The following is a 22,067-nucleotide window of genomic DNA, read 5'->3' on the forward strand; positions in this document are numbered from 1 at the left end:
TCTCTCAAATAAATGTTCTTTAGAGGAGATTAGCTTTTGTACCATCGTTAGAGGCTAGAACTGGGATCTGTACCTGGTGGAATTCAGCATTAGCTCACGGGATACAACAGAGCAACAATAGGACAGCTTGAGAATCCGGCTGCAACTTTTACACTGACCCACGTGCTGGGGCACCTCAGGGGTCCTAAGGGTCCAAGTTAAGCCCTTTTAACAGATTTTCAGAAAATGCACACTATTTGCTGCATAAGTGATGAAATTTTCTAGGGATGTCTCAGTTGAGACAGCTCAAAATGTGTACCTATTTTCTTTGGAAAATTTAGACCTAAACCTATGTAACTGTGTATGATCAGTTGACTCCCCTACTCTGTGAAGTAAATTAATGGCTTTCAGTCCTCAGTATGCTCAGGTAATGAACTCTTAGACAACAACTTCTGCTTTGCATTATGATGCAGAGTACACAGAAGAATCTCCACAAATTAAGATGTTCAGTTATAGGGGAAAGTGGAAAACTGTAATGATGATGGCAAATAAAATGCAAGTGCAGCATGCAACAGATGAACTAAAACTTTATTAAAATTGGGGGGGGGCGGGGGGGGGGGGAAGCTACTCTTAGAAGAGAAAGAGTAGCCAATGATGACTGTAAGTGAGGAATCAAAGCTGTGCAGAGACAAAGATAAAAAGTTTGGCAACAAATGTGTTGACAGTTCCGTGGCGGGAAAGTCGCATTTGAATTGTCAGAAGAAGGTCTCTGGGCTCTGTGATTGGACGCTGCATGACCACAAGGCCACTGTGGTTGTTCACTTTTTTTGTGGTGAAAAACCCCTCCTGGTTCCCGCTGATGATGGACAGCTGAATTTTATCCCCAGGGACAGCATTGGAAGGACCCATGCGGAAAATGTCGGTGGGTACTTGAATGTTGGTGGGAAAAGAGAGGTGATAGTAGGTTATTCTCAGAGGCAGGCTCTGGCACTCCTTATTTTCATTACAAGGCAAGCGCTCACAGCGACTGCAAGAAAAGTGAGAACACAAGACAAGAGGAAGATTAGCGCACACGTAGCGAGTGGGAGGGAGAGCAAGGGCAGTGGGGGTGGGAAAAGATAGGCTGACTGGCATCCTGTATCCACTCTTCAGCCTGGCACCTCACTCATATTGCAAAGGGATATGAACTCAATGAGGATGAACTTGCCTGCAGCTGGAGCTTTGGGAGAAGCGTTGCCATTGTCAGGAGTGTTGCCCTTGCTCTGCACGCACAGATGGATCAAGTCAGGCACCTCAGCAGGGATGAGAGTTTATTTTCATTTACGTCAGCCAAGCCCCCCTGGGAGAACACTGCCACTGTTTTCCCCTCCAAGTTTTATTCTTTTGCTGGTTGGACATATGTTCAGTAAAGGAAGAGATTCTAAATGGTAAGGGAGTGTGTCTTACTTGGGATGTCTGGCTGTATTTTAAGACTGAGTGAAGTACTCTGAAAACCATGAATGTCCAAGGAGTTGGTCTCTGAAGATGAACCTTTTCCTGCTGATATGGCACAAGTATTGCTCTGTGCTATCAGAACCAGAGTCAGTATAACACCCTTCTAGGCAAGCCCTGAAAACAAGATCCAATGGCCTGATGTCTCCAGCATGTGTCCTACACATTCAGTCTCCTCCTACATAGCCCTAAGTCATGAGAATGATTCTGCTGAGAGGAGTTTGCCCTCTGCTCCTTCATTCCCTCAGCACTGCGTCACAGTGAAAAATCCAGAGCCCTGGCAAGAGATCACCCATACAGGCTGGCAGGCAGCAACAAACCTTTACATTAGCAGTCACAATCTTCATGCTTTCTGCTCCAGAGAGAAGAGAACTTTGTCCAGAAAATATGGTAGACAGCTATGGGCATCCAAGTCACTGCTGTTTAAGAGTGTTATAGTTTATGAACACATTAATGAAGATCTGACATCATGGTACCTGGTGGGTTTGAGAAGTGTGTAAAGGATTGCTTACTGGGTAAGTTTGTATGCATTTCAGATTAAAGATATGCCCAAATCACCACACAGGTAACCCAAATATCCTTTCAGGCAGGTGTGTGGAAGTAAAGGTAAACAACAATCTCAGCTGGATGATGACTTTGCAAAATTTCATCATGATCAGGTTGAGCATTTAGCTCCAAATTTGCTTCCTGCAAAACTATGAATCAATTATATGCAAGAGTCCCTCCACTCTAAGCAGTATTTGCTCCACCGGTTGAAATTTTGGAACCTAAACAATTTCTTTCCTTACCAAGAAATGCTCCAGCATAAAAGCATGGTTTGTTTCTTACCACCTCAAGGAAATCTGAGTGTCCATTTCATTACTTTATTCTGACATGAGTTTGAGCTCCTATCAGCAGTATCTGCTACCAACAGAGCTGTGGTTCACGAGCAAGCCCCACTTTGTTGCCAATGCACTGTGATCTGAATTCCAGGAACTTCTCATTATATGCAAAATCATCACTTTCAAGAAGACTAATTAAAAGCACCCTCAGTTCTTCAATTAGTGTGTTGCATGTTTTCTTTTAATACTACTTGCAAACAAAAGTGGTTCTTTGAAGCAATTCTTTGAAGATTAGAATGCATTCTTAGTTTTATTCATGTGTTTAAAGATCACGCACAAGTCCTCACAGGATGGCCAGCTAATTAGGCGTGGATACTCTTGAAGTATTTTCAGGTATGGAGAGCTCTGCATTCTTTTCTGAAACGTCATTAATAACTCCACTAAGGAGAATGACTTGGTATTGTTAAAATCATGAGGCTACTTGGTTTTGCTGAAATCATGGAGCAAGTTGAGGCAGTTAATTCCTTAGCTGGGAATGTTTTCTTCAAGTACAATTTCTTAGAAGCATGTACATGCTTATGAGCACTTACACTCTCATAAAGATGCTCTCCCTTATTATTTTATAAAAATAAAATACATTTTTAAATTATGGCCAGAATTTTTTAAGAGAACAAAAAACCAAAACTTCCAGCTTTCGAAGAAAAAGGACGTTTTGTGGATTCAGAAAGTTATTTGTGCAGATAGATGTGCCTGCAGCTAGGACTAAAATTATTCAAAATTCATGATCTTTTATCTCATGCTTTGGTGGTATGCACTGCACACTGCACTGCAGGTTCAGTTAATGTGCAGTAATTGTTCCATCAAATAACCACAGAGGAGAGATAGCAAATATTATTGCTTTCAAGAACCAGAGTTCATTCTGGGGTCACACACCACAAAGGTGAGAAACAAAGAGCATTTCAACCCCGGTGTACTCTCCAGACTTCAGCGGGCAGCAGGAAATCACATGGGAGGGATGCAACAAGGGAGCAGCCCAAGCCCTGTGGCTCCCTGGGAGAGGGGAGCTGCCTGCAGAGCTCCTGGGTCCTGCCACTGCACTGAGAGCCACGGGACAGAGCCAGGGGGCCCAGCAGGAGTGGGGAGTGCTGAGGAGGCACAAAGTGCCACCAGAGAAAACCAGCCCAGAGCCCAGGGGCAGTTTTACATGTCTTTGCAAAACTCTGAAATCAGGTGCATATCAGGGCCACAGAAGTAAGTGTATTCTGCTGCTAAATTCTTATTCCTGATTTTGAACCCAGTTATTTTAGCTCACTTTCTACTCTGTTCTATTATATGTGGCTGAAATATTGGTTTCAAAGAAGTACTCCTAGTTTGAATTTCATGTACCAAACACTGATAAATGAAAACTACCAAAACTGGAGGGATTCCATTTGTAGATAATAAATACAACATTTTGTAACAGAAAAACAAGGATAAAAATATTTTGTGCTTTCCTTCACGTTAATTTCTGAGTCAGATTTTCACTTCATTGTGCTCAAAGGAGTTGAGTGGTATGTAACAATTCCTCATGTACTGAAGGAAAACAAACTTTCTATTAGCAAGATTTATGGCTTTATTACTTACTTCCTACAGGGAAACCAACATGCTGAACAACTAACCAAGTTTTATTAGTGAACTATACCCTCACTATACATTCTATGCTGTAGATTTCCAGAGCTGTAACCATCTTCCAGGCCTCCTGGAATATATTCCACTGCAAAGGCTCATGCTATTGTTGGTGTGCACTTCTTTTCAGCAGGTTGCATCACACTATGAGGTCCAGGGTGAGCCATTGCCACATCATGGACATTGATGCTAATGATCAGCTGTGCAGGGAAGGTGATTTTTGTCTTAAACAGACCAGAACTTCAAGGGAATGAAACCAACTGATGGTTGGTCTTCACAGACAATTCTTAGCCAGAGGAGAATCTGGAGCCTCACTTCAGGAAGGAAAACAGGATGCAGCAGAGTAGTGATGAGGATGGACAAGTGCTCTGTATGCTCCTCCTGTCTGGCGATAGAAAGTCTCTAGGACATTGCAAGCTGTAGAGGAGACAGAACTATATTCTCTTAGCCCTCAGCACTGAGCCTTTGCATCCAATCCTTGTCTCCTTTGTCTGTCTTTCCTAATATAGTTTCTTCCTCCTATCCCCCTTCCTAGCCTATGCCCTTGCTTCCCACTCAAATATTTGGCATCAGGACTGTCTACTCAGCCACTGCCAATCCTCCTCTTGCTCCATTCTCTCCTGGCTGACACTTAGTTCTCTGTTTCCACCTCACAGCCCTAGACCCAAAGAACAGATCCTTTCCTTCAGGATCTTTGTGTGGCCTTCCCAAATTATTACTTCCATTGATGGTCCTCATCCATATGTGGAATAGAATAATGGAATCATTAAGGATAGAAAATACCTCCAAGACCATCAAGTCCAGCCTGTGACCCAGAGCCTTGTCACCCAGAGCAGAGCACTGAGTGCCACGTCCAGGCGTTCCTTGGAAACCTTCAGGAATGGGGACTCCAACACTTCCCTGGGCAGCCCCTTCCAATGCCTGGCCACCACTTCAGTGAAGGAATGCTTCCTGATGTCCTCTTGTCCTGTCAATAGTTCCCTGGAATCAGCCACCCTTGACCATAAGGACCTGACCCCTGTGGCTGCCCCCTTTGTAGTTTTACCCCATTTTACCTGCTGCCCCTGAAGCATCTCCCAGACTCATTCTCCTCACCTTGACATACCTTCAGATCCTTCCCTCCCTGCATTCAACCTCCTTATCTCCAAGTATTCATTTTTTTCTCATCTTCTTCTTACCAGGTTGGCTCCTCTCTCACCGCTGCTAGAAACAGCTCACTGATCCATGGAGCTGGGGCTATCCAGGCAGGCAGTACCTGGCCCAGGACAGACTGGGCTCCCCTCCTGTGGCTTTATGTGGGAGCAGGCTCAGACAGTCTGTGGAGTTGGATCTGCATGTCTCAGGCTGCTTTGAAGAGCAATAAGAAGCTCAGGACCACTAAATCAGAAGTGAACTCTTTGTTGATGGAAGAAAAAGACCTCCCAATTGATAGGAAGAATTAAATTGCTGTGAGGCAGATAGCCAAACACAAATGCAGATTGCTACTGAGGCTATGAAATCCTTATCCTTCAAGGACTTGGAGCAAAAGAACTCTCAGAAAGATTCCAGGTATGTCTGAGCCTATTTTGGCACAGAGGAGTTGGTTAAGTTTACCCATTAAGGTCTTAATTTCTTAAAAAAGGCTGAATGCAATTCTGCAAATTTTGCAAAGTTTGTAATTTTAAAAGTTTCCGAGGATTTTGGTAAGTATGACAAAAAGTGCAAAAGCAATTTCATAACAAATTTCAGATTTCTGCTCCATAACATGACAGCAAACTGTTAAAATAAATTTAAAAAAATAAATCACCAAAATGTCTTTAAAACCAGTGTGTTCCTCTCTCCACTTGTTCTTGGAAATGGGTGAACTGCTCTGGCTGAAATTTGCCAAAACTTGAGCCTGAGTCAGACACCTGGCATGTAAAATTTCAGCCATTGGTTACATTTTGGCAAAATTTTAAAGAGTTAAAAACGTCCTAATAATGATAAACACCAGGCAACCTTAATAATATGTACAGACATGTCTAGAAAACACAAATAGTTCCCCATTTGGTTCAATGCAGCACGTCTGACATGTTGCCATAAACGCTTCTTTATCTTTTCTACTATTTTTCTTGGCTTAAATATTACAAATGTTAGACTTCAGTGTCATATAAAGAGAAGTTAATTGTTATGCAATTTGAAAACAAAAACTGTTTGGCAAGGCAGTGCAGCAAGTTAAGCTCTATTATGAGGAGCAGCAGATCTTATCTATCCTGGGAAAAATCCCAAGTCTATAGACTGATCAATGACAAACAAAAAGCAGAATTTAAGCAAAAGAGATATGGCCTTCAATAAAATTGTTACCATTTAGATTAAGCCAGGCATTTTGATGTCTCTGAGGAAGATAACACAGACTGTTTCCTCCTGGAGCTCGGAGCATCTAAACAGCATCCTGAGGTTTCAGCCCATAGCTTGGGATGATCCTGCAATTACTTCACCTGGTGGCAATCACCACTGCAACAGCCACCATGCAAAAAACCTCTGCTTTACAGGCACTGGGTAAAGAAAATTCTGGATCACTGAGTGCTGTTGCCTGTACATAAGGATTTTAGAGAAAAATAAGAATACGAAAACTTGGATTTACAGGACTGAGGCCTATTAAACTACGGCTATTCCAATGAAAATAGTGGGGAACAGGGTAAAAAAAAATTTCCTGAGGTGCCAGCTTGATGGGAATGAAAAAATAAGTTGTCTTTCTTATGATGTGCCAAGCTGGTGAAACTGGAATGTGTTTTGAATAAAAAGGAGAGAAAAAATAGTATCTGAACTAGGTGTGATAAGAAGCCAACTGCTTTGATTTTAGAGCCTGGGTGAAAAAGCAATTTAATGTCGTTATCATGCAGAATGTAACAAAGATATGCTGGCTATCAGCCCTGCTGGGGTACATATGCAAAACTGATTCAGTCAAGGAGATGTAAAGTAGTTTGGTTGTAAAAAGGGTGCTAAAGAGCTGCCTTATGAACTGCTCCCCAGTGAGCACCAGGTAATCCCAGCCACAAACCCTGATTCCTGCACACTGGTGTAACATTCCTATCCATCCTGTGGAACCCACTGTGCTTCACCAATAACAACAGTGAACTCACATTCTCTTTGCTTTATGCAAACATCTTTTCAGCAATCTATCCATAGCTGTTGAGAGGGGAAAATCTAATAAATCCAACAAGATAATAACTGAAGGAATTAAAATAATTAGAATTTCACTGAGCAGCTGCAGGATTTGTGTCTGACTCAGCCTAATTATAGCCTGAGCACATCAGAAGGATCTCACCCCATGAGTAGGTCTGAGTTAGGCAGAGAAAGCCATTACAGAGCCCAACAACCTAGACACAGAGAAACATTCAGACACTCTACTGCTTTCCCAAAAGATCCCATATAGCTCAAATAGCCAATGAAGTCAAATACAGATAAGAGAGAAAATGAAATGGAATGTGTGTATGACATGTATTTTATAAATTGAACTCTGCAATGCAGGAATGTAAGAGCAGAAATCTGCTAATTCTGCCTAGTGGCCCATTGCAGTTTTTTCACTTTTTTAAAAATTAGGATACCAATGAACCCACAGTCTTACAAATAAAGAGAACATCTGCGTCATGAGGCGCTGCTTGGTCACTGATGTGACAAATTTAATTTAAAATTCAATTCCTATTACCCTTCCCAGAACACAAGCCTGCTTTATAAATAGCTAGGTTTACACCATGAACTTCCTCTCCAGCATTCTGATCAAATACATCTGCTGTGCCACTTATATGACATTTCAGAGACTAAGGCTTAAATGCAAACTAACTAATCCCCACAAAATCCCCGAGATGGAGATCAGTGCTGGCTTCATTCTACAGGGGAGGCACTCAGGTCTGTCTGACAGATGGTGGCCATGCCAGCACTGACTGGGAAAAGCAATAGTGGGCTGATAGCAAATGGGATTTGTCAGCTTTCCTCCCTGGCTGGTGGAGCACACACTTACCTGAGTATGGGGCACACGGGGAGACCATGAAACAGCCTTTGGAAGAATTGCTGGAGTACAGGGTGGCCTGAAAGCCACAGGGCAGGAGGCAAAGCATCACCTTCCCCAGCCACAAACTCTAGCTACACAAATGAGAGTTTGCAGCAGCTTCTCCTCTCTGCTGGCTCAATTTGATGGCTATAAAAGAGCTGCCAGCTGCCTCTCCTCCCAGAGCTGTCTCCTGTTTCCCACACCAGAATGCACAGACTATCTCTGAGCTAGGTTAGAGACACAATTATGAGCTGCAGCTAATATACCACCCTTGCTAGGATTCCCAGGTTTTTAATATGGGTGAAAATTGGATACAAATTGAAAGAGGGGAGGTTTATGTAAGATATAGGAAGAAATTTTCTATTGTGAGGGTGGTAAGACACTGGAGCAGGTTGGCCAGTGAGGTGGATGCCCCAACCCTGGCAGTGCTCAAGGGCAGTTTGGATATGGCCTTGAGCAAACTGGTCGAGTGGGACATGTCCCTGTACATGAGAGGTGATTTTTAAGGTCCATTCTAACCCCTTTATAGTCTATGATTCAATTAAATGGTACCAAAAATAATAAATTCTCGCAATGCTTTGCAACAGTACAGGTGAGAATTCAGAGAGGGAGCTAAAAAGAAGCCTTCAGCTGAAGTGTGAAGGTAAGGAAAGACTATGTGTGATTCTGAAATAAAAGCCAAGGATTTCAAAGCCCAGTATAGCCCTCCTATCAGGCTGTCTTGTAAGGGAGCCAGAAAGAGAGTATCTGCTTATGGATCTGGAGATCATTATGGTGCAAACCACTGACACATGGCATTTTTTAAGGGAGTATCTTTTTTCCTTAGAAAGAGGAGCATGAGAAAGAAACCAGACTTGTGAGTGCAAAACACAGGGTAGGCCTGCCACCAAAAACCTGTTTGACCTTGAAGAAGAAGGTACTTACGTATCTCCTGACTTGCGATAATTCTCGGGACATTCCAAAGACAGGCAGCGAAAGCCACCCTGAATGTTAAAGCAGGTCTCATTGAAAGAGCAGTTGTGGCTTTCTGCAACACACTCGTCGATATCTGCCAAATGGAAACAGGGGCGTGGGTTAAACACAGGCTTTTCCTCTCCTTGCAGGTGCCAGACAATGACAGAATGACAGAATCACAAGGTTGGAAGAGACCTTCAAGATCATCAAGTCCAACCCAGCCCTAACATCTTCAGCTAAACCATGGCACTGAGTGCCACATCCAGTCATTTTTAAACACATCCAGGGATGGTGACTCCACCACCTCCCTGGGCAGGCCATTCCAGAACTTTATCACTATTTCAGTGAAAAACTTTTTCCTAATATCCAACCTGTATTTCCCTTGATGCAGACTGAGACTGTGTCCTCTGGTTCTGTCAGTGCTGCCTGGAGAAAGAGACCAGCCCCACCTGCTACAGCCACCTTTCAGGAAGGTGTAGAGTGATAAGGTCACCCCTGAGTCTCCTTTTCTCCAGGCTAAACACCCCCAGCTCCCTCAGTCATTTCTCACAGGGTTTGTGTTCCAAGCCCCCCTCCAGCCTCACTGTCCCCTCTGGACACACTCAAGCATCTCAAAATCCTTCCCAAAATGAGGGCCCAGAACCGAACACAGCACTCAAGATGTGGCCAGTATCCTGTCAGGTACTACAGAACATGGGCGCAATTAAACATTACTGAAGGACTGCAAGGAGAGGACAGAATAGCAAAAAAGAAGAACACAAACCCAACCAACCAGCCAGAAGAAAAGGAAGAGCAGCAGTGCCACTAAGTGGACAACACCTAAATATTTGCTGACATGTTTACAGCAGGATATTTCCTTTTAATGGCTAAATTAACTCATAGCATTTCACCATTGGAATCTTCATTGTAAGAAATTTTTATAATTATTTAATAATGTTTTTAAAAGTAGTCTCTACTGAATTACTTTGTAACTGAAATTTCCTGTATATGTATTATAAAAGACTTATTTCTTCAGATGTCGAGCTGATGTGTACTGCATTACCTATCATGTCACAGGAAAGGCATTTTTTAAGTACAAAAACTGCTAGAATTTGTCAGAATTCCACAATCCAGTGAGGTCTCCCTGCAGTTATTGAACCCACCTTGGCAGTTTCGTGCATTGGGTGCCAGCCTGTACCCAGTGGAGGGACAAGTACATTGAAAGCTCCCAGGAATATTAATGCATCGAAAGGAACAGATATGTCCTCCAGTGGGCAAAGCACATTCATCAATATCTGCAAGAAAAAAAACACCACTAATATTTTATGCACTCATGACATTCAGCCCAGTGCACACATACAGTGCTCCTGCTATAAGCTTCAAATACAATTTGATTATTCTAGTTTCTGGGCAATGAAGAAGATCATCAGATAGGTGTGGCTCTAGCCAACAACATCTAAATAGCAAAGATTTTGAGGAATAAATGGAACACTGAAGAAAATTAAAAGATGTATCAGAGCCCAAGAGACAAAGTAATGGACAAGAGCAAGCACTTTACAATGACATGTATTGTAGTGCTTTGTAAAAGGGAGGGAGAGGAATAGTTTTATCCTTATTTTCACAAAAGGAAATCAAAATTAGGTGTTCTGCCCAAGGCCTCACTTTTTAGTAAGTCTTGGAGACCTAAGTCCAAGCTCAGGATCTTGTCCACAAGGACACACCCACATCTTCCTTGTATTTGAGAACACATTAGCTCAGAACCAGCCACAAAAAGAGGCTATATAAAATATTCCCTAGTAATATAATGTATTTCATATGTAACACATAAATATGTTCATATCTCCACTTGCTGAAGACTAGAAATTCTCTTAATTCCTCAGGAAAAACACAAATTTCTGTCAAATTACAATAGTGTGTCAAGCTACAATTCAGTGTGAACAGCAAAAATGACACCACACATACAAAGAGATGCTTCTAGAAAAAGACATGGGCGGGAGACCTTCATTATATACAGTTAGAAAGTAAAGAAAATACCGAAGAGACTCAAATGTTAAAATGAAAGAACTACATGGAATTGCTCATGAACAATAAGAAATGGCCATCCACCCTCTCCCTGCAGCACCACAGAGCTCACCTTCACAGGAGATGCCATCGATGTCGCTGAGCTGGAATCCCCGGCGGCAATAGCACTGGTAGGAGCCGTACACATTGGCACACTCTTGACTACAGGGGTTGCTCTCACACTCATTCAAATCTGAAATGCAGAGTTATACACCTGAACCCCAAATTTATTGCAATATTCATCACTCCTAATACTGGAATAAGACAAAAATTTGGAAGGTAGCTGTTTTAATTAAAAAAGGATGGTGGATATCACTGAGTAACCTGGAAATAGGGGACTCTCTGTGTGTTACTCTTAACAGGCAGTATAGGTTAATTTGCAGTGTGCTATAATTTCCTCCTGTACTTCAAAGTGTGAGACTGGGAGGGAATCTTTAGGCCAACACTTACATTTTTGTGTCTGGATATCAGCAAGGCTGGTTTTGAAGGTTTTGAACCTGATTAAGTTGAATCACCCTTCAGAGTGCAGCAAAAGCAGACCCATACACCTCTGCATCACAGAATCACAGAACCATTCAAGCTGGAAAATACCTCCAAGACCATCGAGTCCAACCTGTGCCCAATCCCCATCTTGTCACCCAGACCAGAGCACAGAGTGCCATGTCCAAGCATTCCTTGGACACCTCCGGGAGGGGGACTCCACCACCTCCCTGAGAAGCCCCTTCTAATGTCTCACCACCCTTTCAGGGAAAAAATTCTTCCTGATTCATCCAAACTGAACCTTCCCTGGTGCAGCTTGAGGTTGTGTCATCTTGTCCTGTCAAATGATGCATCTAAGGGTGATATATTCAAGCTGTGGGCTACAGTGGCCTCGACCAAGCACAGCAGCACTTATCTAATCAAAGAGACCGCACTGTAACTTTCTCATGCCATTCTAGTGCAGTCTTGCAAGCTAAAATAAAAAAAAAAAAAAACAGCTAAAAGAGCAATGAGCTGTTTCTCACACTCCATAACCAAAGCACTGCCAGCCGTACCTGTCACTTTAGGACATGAAATAGAACGACGCGGACACTGGAATCTCCAAGGTAAAAAAAAAAGGGAAGTTTAATTCTGACTAACATTTATAGATTTCCAAAAGTGACAGTGGATTGGAGGGTGAAAGTGCCACCTCTCCAATGACACTGGACAAACCAACAGTCTATCAAATCTCTCCTCCTCCAGAAAAGAATGCAAAACAATTAATTATTTACGTAAAGTCCGTAAGAAAGTTCGTTACAAGAACGTAAACATCAGAAGGCTTAGAAGAACTCGAAAGAACAGGGCAACACGTACCTTCACAGGATCTGCCATCAGCTGAAAGTTTGAAGCCCATGGTACAAGTGCAGTAGTAGGAGCCAGGAGTGTTCTCACACTTGTGAGCACAGAGGCGGCCTGGGTAGCGCCTGCACTCATTGATATCTGCAATGACAAACACAGAGAGCTCTGTGCATTGGCTGGCCCACTGCAATACCAGTCTGGACAAGAATGTGATTATAAAAGTTTGATTGTTATTTTCCAGATTTAAATTTCATACTGAAGAGAGAAGACGTCCTCAAAATGCTCATTTAGAAGCATGCCAGAGTATAATTAGATTAGATCTGTACAGGAGAAAGTTGCTTTGATCTTCCAAAGGAATCTTTTGCTGTTGGTGCTTATAAAAACATCACACAAAACTCTCACAACCTTACTTTTTAACAGGATAGCAGATAACATGTTACAATACTAATACAACTTCCTTTGAAGTATCAGCAGTTCTTTAATATGGTTTTAGAGTCAGCCAGATAATACAGCAGTCAATTCTACATTCTGATGACAGAGGCTGTGCACAGAGCAGCAGCATTCTTTACACAGGATCATTTTGTAAGTGCTGTGGCTGCAGGTATTTAGATTGATGGTGCAACTTACCAATACATGTCCTACTGATGACATCAAAGGTGTAGCCAGCCTTGCACTCGCAGCGGTAATTGCCTGGGGCATTGATACAAACGTGCCCTTCTCCACAGGGCTGGTTGGAGGATGAGCACTCATCCACATCTGAAACAAAACGTGATTTTAAGTACACTTCTAACTATGCAAGTTGAGAGAAGAGCAACATGTTAATGTATTTTTTTGTCCTCTGGTGGTTATAAAGTGTTTTGAAACCGAAAACAAGATGTTATCATGCTCTCAGGTTTTACAAGATCAGAGACACAAATCCAAACTATTCGTACCAAAGCAGGTTAGCTCTAAGGTGTCCTTAATGTTGATGGACTTGGGATGAAAACAATTAAGTAATCAGGCAATCTTTGGAGGAATTCAGGGGCAAAATTGTTTTATTATGCATACTCATATTTGTGGATCAGATTTTCATCTAGTCTAAGATGTTTAAGATCCAGTCATCAGTAGTGCTTTGATAAGCCACTCACAGAAATGAAAATACATACAAAAATGCCTGTCTTTGCTAAAACCACCTCAGTTAAAAGCCAGCCAAAGGCATCTGTGCCTTTCAGTGTTACTTGCATGGCTTCTGTGGGGCATTAAGTTGACCTTGTGTTATCTCCCTGTACTAAGGAGATTTGGGACCACACAGCATGGTTCCACTGATGCAGTCACAGCCAATGCCATTTATGGGGGCTGATAATAATTACTCCTCTTCTCAAAATGTAGGGTTTCCTGAGTTTTACGAAGGACAGAGGGTGGATGCTTGTCATTCTTCACTTGCTGGAACTGCCATGAGGGAAAGAACAGGATCAAGAATTGACTGTGGGAATGATAAAAACCTGGACAAAGCACAAGAAACTGGTAAACATAAATTATTTATGTGAGTTATTTTCTTAGAACTGCCTTTTCTTCCCAAAGAAGAAAGAAGTGTCACTCACCTACGCATCTCGTCCCATCTTCATTGAGATGGTAACCTCGGCCACAGCTGGGTGAGATTCTCTGGCAGGTGAAGGAGCCATCAGTGTTAATACAGATCTGGCCAGCTGGGCACGGCATGTTGGTACTCAGGCATTCATTGATATCTACAAGAGCACAAGTCAGTGTAACTCTTTCTGAGGTTTAAGGTAAGATGCTCTCATTATGTAACCCTTCAGAGAAAAGTTTTGCCTGTGGGAGAAGAAAACTATTTATGACATTTTAGCTTCACTGTTACAATTCTTCCAGAGTGAAGACCGGGGAGGTATAAAAGCCATAGTTACCACTGAAAAGCAGTGGAAATTTGGTATAGAACTCGTATTTGTTTTAAAGCCTTTAAAAGCCTAAACATACAAAGAGCTGATCAGTAGTTCAGTTCACCAGCTTAACCAGTTCTGCTTCATTCTGTGTGTTCTGATGGAGCTCTTAGCTTCTACATGATGATCAGAGTCACAAATCCAACAACAAAACCCCCTCAGCTCCGCACAGAGCAGCGTTTGATTCCCAGTGCGTAAAGTCAGGCTGTGAAACTGCCTAAATGTTTTGAGCAAATGCATTTTACAGGCCATAACTATTGCTGCTGCAAATTGATGTGGCTTTACTGATGTCCATGACAGCAAGTGAATCAAAAGCTGCCATGGACCTGGCACTACCTGTGGCAGGCGTGTTCTTGCAAAGGGCTTGCTGTGCACAGGCACTGCCCCCCCTCGTTTTAAAGGCTGCAGTTTTGTTTTCAGTCTGTTTCCAGTGTCAGATTTCAACACTACAGGAGAAGAAGAGGCTGATAATGAGTGCAACTTGGCAGCTGCTGCTGCTCGGCCAGTTCCACAAGTCCAAGGCTTGCTATGCCAATGGGGGAATTAAAAGTTGAGTTGAGACTTGAAAATAATACTCAAGGGAATAACTGATAGATTTGTAGGTCACATTAGACAAATCCGTATAAACTCTGCTGGAAACCAGTAATTTTAATGCATTTATGTGAAGGCTATAATTCTGGTTTTGGGGAGTCTTGGAAACAAGGCATTGGCCTGACAAGATTGTCATCAGTCTTTAAAGTAAAACTCCTCTCTACAGTATGTTATAACTGTCCTATCTTTCTCATACTCAGTAAGATTCTTCATGGGCTATAACGTGGGACAGGTCTGGAAAGACCTACATGCCTGTAAAACCAAGCAGACTAATATCAAAGGGTGTTCCAGAGGATGCCATAATAACAGCTTTCTACACAAACCTTTGGCTAAAACCTTTTGGATAGGGTTAGATAAAATAAATGACAATTTTTTCTTACAAATTTTGTTTCAGATAAAACACCCAAAGACTTAAGCAGCTAACCACCACCTTAGGCAATGCAATCTTATTAAAAATAGTGACCTAACATTTAAGTCTTTTATTTAAATGTCTTTCACCTGTCACTCTTACCTGTGGGATCAAGGAAAGAGCAATGCACACACAGACGAAGAACGGCTTGAGCAGTTCAGAACCTACCCAGTGAAATTACAACTTTTCTCCCAGGCAAGATGTGAGCATTCCCCAAGACAAGAACAAGCCTTACCAATACAGTTGCCTAGTGCATCTTGTATAAACCCACTCATGCACTGTAGCTTGGGTCGGCAGCGGAAAGATCCTGGAGTATTCTGACAGATAAAATCGGGGGGGCAGTTATGAGTACCAGTCTCACATTCGTCAATATCTGGTACATCACAAAAAAAAACTGTTAGCGGGAATTAGACAGGTTTTTCCATTACATTTAAAACACAAGACATCATTAAAATCATCACATAGATTAATCCTCAGCATACCTTCCTGGAATTCTGTGATCCAGGATCAATCTGATTACCTCGAAAAGGATTACAGTAAAACCAGGTAGGTTAAGAATTTTTTACAATTTCATTATTATTATTATACATAGGGGTTGTCTGTGCATATTATGCTTTACAAGTTTAGTTTTCACAACTAAATGATTCAAAACTATTATAGAGTACCTAAAGCATCACATTCAGCATGGCTCAGCCTTGATTCAGCAGTGTGCTGGGATTTGAAGTCAGGAAGATTTAATTATCCAAGTGCAATTTTAATTTTAGCTTTAGATCTAATGCAGATATTGTTCATTTCTTTCATAAGTGAATTAATTGGCCTTGATTCCCATCCATATTAAGGCTTGCAATATCCCTGCATTACCCTGCTTTAAAATGCACATAAATATGACTTCTGCTTACTTTAATATTCTACTCCAGTTCAGAATAGACAATGAATATTTCTGGATTGTTATTCACGTAAAGCAGATAAAGGAGACAACAGCAAATAAGGTTTCACTCACAAATGTAGTCCTGTCCACATACAGCAACTAAAATTTAATGTTTGCCAACTGGCAATGGGATGAACTCTCCTAAAGCTATCAAAATACAGAACTCTCCAGCAAAAGGATACCTCAGCTTTCTCATTCATGCAGTTGATACAACAGCAGCCCTAGAGCTTTGTGGGACTTAAAAAATGAGTGTGGAAACCATTTGACGTTTGGGTTGAGTTAATACTGAACTGGGTTTAGCAGGGTTCTACATGTAGCACAGCTCAGTCATGTTACTTGGCATTTAAAAACCATACATGACTATTTTTATCACTATTAACACAGCATTAATTATTAACATTATTAACATATCTTACCCTGATAAGAACTTTCTAACATTAGCTGCAGGTATAATTTACTATCTGTACTCCTTTTTTCCAACATAGAAATATGTTAATACTTGCCAGTAAGCTATTTGTTGGCCTAAATGTCATTCAAACCAATGGAAATGTTACTTCAGAGGGATCACAGTTACACCATGATACTTTCAAAAACATTGCATGATGTTCTGCAGGTTTGGCATTGGAGTTTGTTCATCAGCTTTTTTTATTCAATCTATTTATTATTCATCACTGATCAGTTCCTACAGTAAAACCTTACCTAAAATTTTGGTTGAGTTAATTTACTTATAAACCAGTCTAAGCTTAGGGGGAACAGACTTTCTCATGGTGAAAACCAATTCCACATCAGCTGGAGTTTGCTGCTAATTTAAATCTCTGTAAAGGCAGCATGCCAGGTGAAGTTACAGATGCACATAAGAGCATTCTTTAAGCTAGATGGAACTTGAAATAAGTAACTTTTTTTTTTTTTTTTTGTTCTTGACTAGCTGAAAACCACTAACTAGTGTTTTTTACCCCTTTACATTTTTAAATCCCTAGGAATGCTGTCATTAAAATATTAATACCTTTGTAACCTCCTAATGATAAAAGCTTGCTTTCTTTTTCTAAAGATGCCTCCACCTTCACATTTTCAAACTGAATCGTCTGGTTCCTCCACTTGCCACAATTTTTTTCACACTCCAGAATGTGCAAACTTGGTTCATTCAGGTGCATCTAAACCATTAGATATGCTCCAAGAACAGGACTTGGGCACTCCACTCACAAATGAGCAATCAATCCCACAGACCAGACTGGAGCTAGCCAGAAATAATCTCCAGGGTATTGTGTATAGTGTGAGTTCTGGGCCTTGGTAATCACCTGTTTTAGTCCCCAGAGCAGCTCCTAACATGAAACACTAACTGCCAGTGTGAAATACAGTTATCTCTCCTGGAATTCTTTGCAGCAGCCCACAGCATGACCTGGATTTTTGCGAGGCGGAAAAACTGCTGTCCTTGAAGTGTGTGTGTCTCATTTACCAAAGGCCAAAGAGCATGACATGATGATGTGCTTAGTTTTTAACTTAAGCCTGGAAGGTTCTGGTTTCTCTGCAGAGGACATACCTTTGCATCGACTGTCATCTGTCAGCTCGTAACCAGTTCCACAGCTCGTGTCCCGCTGGCAGCGGAAAGATCCCAATGTGTTGACACAGGTTTGTCCAATCCCACAGTTGTGTGTCCCAGTGATACATTCGTTAATATCTACAATATGCAAAATTATTTGAGAGTAAATAAGAAGCATGACATCCCTGGGAAGAGAGCAGGTTGAAGGCTAGCTGTGGGCACACCTCCAACCAGGCATTCCTCTGAATTCAAAGGTGTGGATTTGGCCTCACATTCACATCCTGCTACACAGCTGTCACCAGGGCATGAGCCAGCAAAGACATTTGGACCCTGTTGGTACCAGAACTTGCTGATACACTGTACTTAAGAAGAGGAAGTTTAACTGAGTGAGAGCAAAGACACAACATCATCTGATTGAGTCTAGTAGTCGATGATGTCTCCAGATGTGTCTAAAGCTGTTACAGCTAGGATGTGTGTACATGGTCTGCTGTGGAACTGGCAGTGTTTGGTTTATGTTGGATTTGAAGATCTTTAGGGTCTTTTCCAACCTCAGTGATTTCATGGTCAGATTATAGCGACTATAGGAATGAAGCAAACTTTCAGAAATCCTCCCCTTGCTCTGCATCCCACCAACGGCTGAGGGACTCTCTGAGCCAAGCTGTGACTTTCTACTTCACAGCTACTGATAGACATTTCCTTTGTGAATTTCTTTTTCATTTTTACTTTGAATGCGTAAGAAAATCTGTCATCCATGTGTATCAAATGTAAAAGATCTTCCTTTTTATATGTCCAACTAGGTTAGCGTTAATCTTACCAATCATCAATATTTATTTTATATTCTGAAGTTTGTATCTGAGGTACTTAAGTACAGTCACAGACAGACAAAGGCACTCTTCATCTGGAACACTTGTCATCCTTGGATAGCTATGCAGGATGGGCAAAGTGAACTATGCCCTGGAAGGGCTCATATCCCTCAGCAACAGGGAGCCTGGGCTCACTAGCTCAGAGCCAAATGGCATATTGCACATGCCTGAAGCCAAATGCAACCTCTATCCCAGCCCATTTCATTTGATGCCACAGACTAGAATATACTGACTTGGAAGGCACCCACAGGGATCATTGAGTCCAACTCCTGGCCCTGCACAGACACCCAAACAATCCCCCCTGTGCCTAAGAGCATTGTCCAAACGCTCCCGGAGCTCTGGCAGCCTTGGGGCCGTGACCATTCCCTGGGGAGCCTGGGCCGTGCCTGACCACACTCAGGGATGTAGGAAGAGTCAGTTCTTCTCCTGGGAGAAACTAACAATCCTTCCTTGACAGTTGCCATGCCACTCACAGAGTCCAGAACATTAATCCTTTCTGTCAGTTGTGTCCTTAACAAGCTAAAGAATCCTACTCTATTTATTTTGTCTGTCTTATTGTCAATAACAATCCACTTTTACAAGAAAGAATAGGTGTTCTGTTTTGGTTTTTCTACAACAACAAATTCAAACTCTGCCTCTTCTTCATTCTAAATTCTCCACCTTTTCCACTGACCCTCTCTTAACTTCATTTTCCCACAATTCTCACTTCAACACTCCATTCAAATCAACTTTTTATGATTTCACCTCTTTCCTTTTTTGTAGCTATTCTTGCTCTTTTAAAACAAGAACATTTAATCAAAACAAGGGCTTTATTTCTTTTACCTTCACAGGTGATACCATCTGGTTGGAGCTGATAGCCAACAAAGCAGGAGCAGACATAACTGGATCCTGTGTCTCTGCACTGCTGAGAGCAGGGACCACCACCTAATGAAGATGTTAAAAGGCCTCATGTAATTAAGGGGCTCTTCACATGAACTGAAACAAACCATTAATTTACAGGATACTTGACTTAATTAGAAAATAAGTTAATACATATACAAAAGAAAGAAAGGGTTAAGCACTGAAAGCTCTAAAAAGTAATAAAAGAAGGGTTATTCTGACAAATAGAAAGAGAATACTACAGAGGATTTACACAAAATTTGGCTTATCATTAAGAAAACTTTTTCTGACCTTGTTAAGATAATATTAAAAAAGTTTCATATTCTAAAAACAGAGAAAAGGTTATACACTTCCAACAACAAATATTTGTTGTAAGGCTGCAGTTATTTTTAGTACAAACAGAACCCAAGTCCTGTTTTTTAGAATAGCTAGATAGGCATTAAACAAAAGGTGTGAGATAGGCACAATCCATGTGAGCAATTGCAGCTATAATACATTATAAATAAATTAAGTACAACAATTTCTAATGAGAACAGGGCCATTCATGCATCACTGAAAATTAGGCAGAAGCATAGTTTTGTAATTGATGTCAACAGCCTCTGCTCTCTGAATCTCTGCTAATACTGTGAGCCTCCATCCTGACACAATAACATCTGTAGTGGGAGTGTTGGAAGAACAGAACTAATTTCCCCATGTAACATGAAGGAGCTCCAAAACAAATTGCTGGAAGTTCCATTGCCTAGGAAATTTAAGTTTCCCCTGTTAAAGTTCAGGAAATTACAAGTACTTTTGACATGCCAAGTTTATCAGAAAATATACTGCAGACAGAACCACCAATTGGCAATTAGCAATACCAATCCATCTCCTGCAGGCAGCTGATTAACTGAGAAAAACAACAACTGATTACATGAAGAAATAATGGTAGAAAATATGTAACACATATTTCTATGTCATCTCCTCTAATTAGCAACTGGAGACAAGGAGGAGAGGCACTGTTGACTCTGGCTCACTAATGACCTGGTAGGTATTCTCACTCTCTCCAGAGTGTAACAGCTGTAAAACATGGAGCACAGTAAATAATTTTTCAACTGGAATAAAAGCCTATTAAATTGATTTTATCCTAAATACATTTCTGAGTTCTGAAATGCTGGCAGAAAACAATGAATCACTGTTGGTTTAGGTTTATAGACATGTAAATCATATGTGACAAGCAATAAATCAGAATACTTAGCAGAGCAATATTCCAAATGCACATTTCCAAGGAGGCAGAACAGCATAACTAATCAGAACAATAGCCACTTTTGTCTTCCTTTTTTCAGGTGCTGCATCTCAAATATAAACAAGTTTAATTTCATATTCAAACACCCTGATATTCAAACACCAAGAGAAAAAAGAAAAGATGCACATATTTAATACAGGATCACCATATTCTGAAGAATCCAAAGTACTCCACAGGTTCAAGGGTGACACTTCTGAGGTATTACCCACTAGAAGTTAAGTACAAGTTAAATGTATTGTCTCAGCTTCACTTGGATAAGATGGACTGCACTGTGAGAGACAATGCCTCCCTTGTATTTGGGCACTATTTAGGCATCACATAATGGCCCATTACTCCTTGGAAAGGCTCTTCCTCATGGTTTTTTTTTTTGTCCTTTTTTTTTTTTCACCCATAACTGTGCTAGGCGAAGGGCTTTGGTTAGATCTAATTTAGCTTCACTTTATTGAAAGCAATCACAAAAGAGCTGGCCAGCAGGACTAGTCACCTGACTCACCTCTGCAGCCATCATGCAGATAAGGATCTTCTTGGTCTAGTTCTTCCTTTGAAATTTCAACTAAAAAGAAGAGAGATAGGCATTAGAGGAGAAAGCACTTTTCTTCTCAAGGTAAAACACTGTGTGCTTGGGATGGAACTCACACGAGGGTTTTGGACAAACCTGAACAAAATTAAAAAGCATTATTTATATATTTTACAGCTATTTCTTAGATTTGACATTCAAATGCTCATGGCTATGGGGCATTTTCCATCTGACTGATTCAATATGAAAGTCACACTGTGATCATAGATTACATATGGACTAATATTTTCAAACACAGATTCTTAGTCTCAGGCTTTTAACCAGAGCTTAACCTCATTTTCATAAGTCATGCTGTTGAGGCATGCTTGGCTTCCACTGACTTTATAGTAGCTTGGGGTACTCAGAGATTTAATGAGAATCAGATTAACCTCAGTTATTTATTTAGACTTCATTAAAAAGCACTCCACACCTAAGTTTTTGGGCACATACTTACAGCATTCTTTCAAATGTACTTCTATACATTAGAAAGTTTTGTTCTGTGGTACTCCTGCCACATGTACAAATTCTAAGAGTCCATTCTTTCCACATGAGGACATGCAAGGGCCAAACACATCCTGAACCCATTGCATCCCCACAGAACCAGCTAATGGACTTTCTCCAATCCCACCACTCTGAACACAGGGGCAAAGGTAGGTTGGTAGTGTGTAAAAACACAATCCCAAAATACTCTGCTTACTGACTTGGAAACTTGGGCTTGTTTCAGTGACTGTGCATGAGCCCATTCCTCCAGCTGTCACTTACAAGCAAGTGGTGCACAGAGGATGTGAAAGCAGTGTTTGTGCAATGGCACGAGG

The 22,067-nt window shown here is 41.3% G+C and overlaps 1 protein-coding gene across 2 annotated transcripts in view; it reads right to left on the minus strand.

Annotated features, from left to right (window-relative positions):
- The window catches only part of FBLN1 (fibulin 1), a 75,600-nt gene that overhangs the window by 25,002 nt on the left and 28,531 nt on the right, over nt 1-22,067 (minus strand). Inside the window, exons 5-15 of one of the 2 annotated variants that reach the window (XM_041486005.1) lie at nt 21,190-21,249; nt 19,361-19,462; nt 17,676-17,813; nt 15,446-15,583; nt 13,857-14,000; nt 12,904-13,032; nt 12,292-12,417; nt 11,033-11,152; nt 10,062-10,193; nt 8,890-9,013; nt 551-1,006 (exon numbers count right to left, since the gene is read on the minus strand). In XM_041486005.1, coding sequence (XP_041341939.1) covers nt 652-1,006; nt 8,890-9,013; nt 10,062-10,193; nt 11,033-11,152; nt 12,292-12,417; nt 12,904-13,032; nt 13,857-14,000; nt 15,446-15,583; nt 17,676-17,813; nt 19,361-19,462; nt 21,190-21,249 — 1,568 coding nt within the window. In that variant the 3' untranslated portion in view covers nt 551-651. Of the gene's footprint in view, nt 1-550; nt 1,007-8,889; nt 9,014-10,061; nt 10,194-11,032; nt 11,153-12,291; nt 12,418-12,903; nt 13,033-13,856; nt 14,001-15,445; nt 15,584-17,675; nt 17,814-19,360; nt 19,463-21,189; nt 21,250-22,067 lie in introns of those variants that run through there. The other variant, XM_041486004.1, reaches the window with a different exon arrangement.

Source organism: Pyrgilauda ruficollis, unplaced genomic scaffold, assembly GCF_017590135.1.
Source record: "Pyrgilauda ruficollis isolate IOZ18807 unplaced genomic scaffold, ASM1759013v1 scaffold73, whole genome shotgun sequence".
In the NCBI taxonomy this organism is placed as follows: domain Eukaryota; kingdom Metazoa; phylum Chordata; class Aves; order Passeriformes; family Passeridae; genus Pyrgilauda; species Pyrgilauda ruficollis.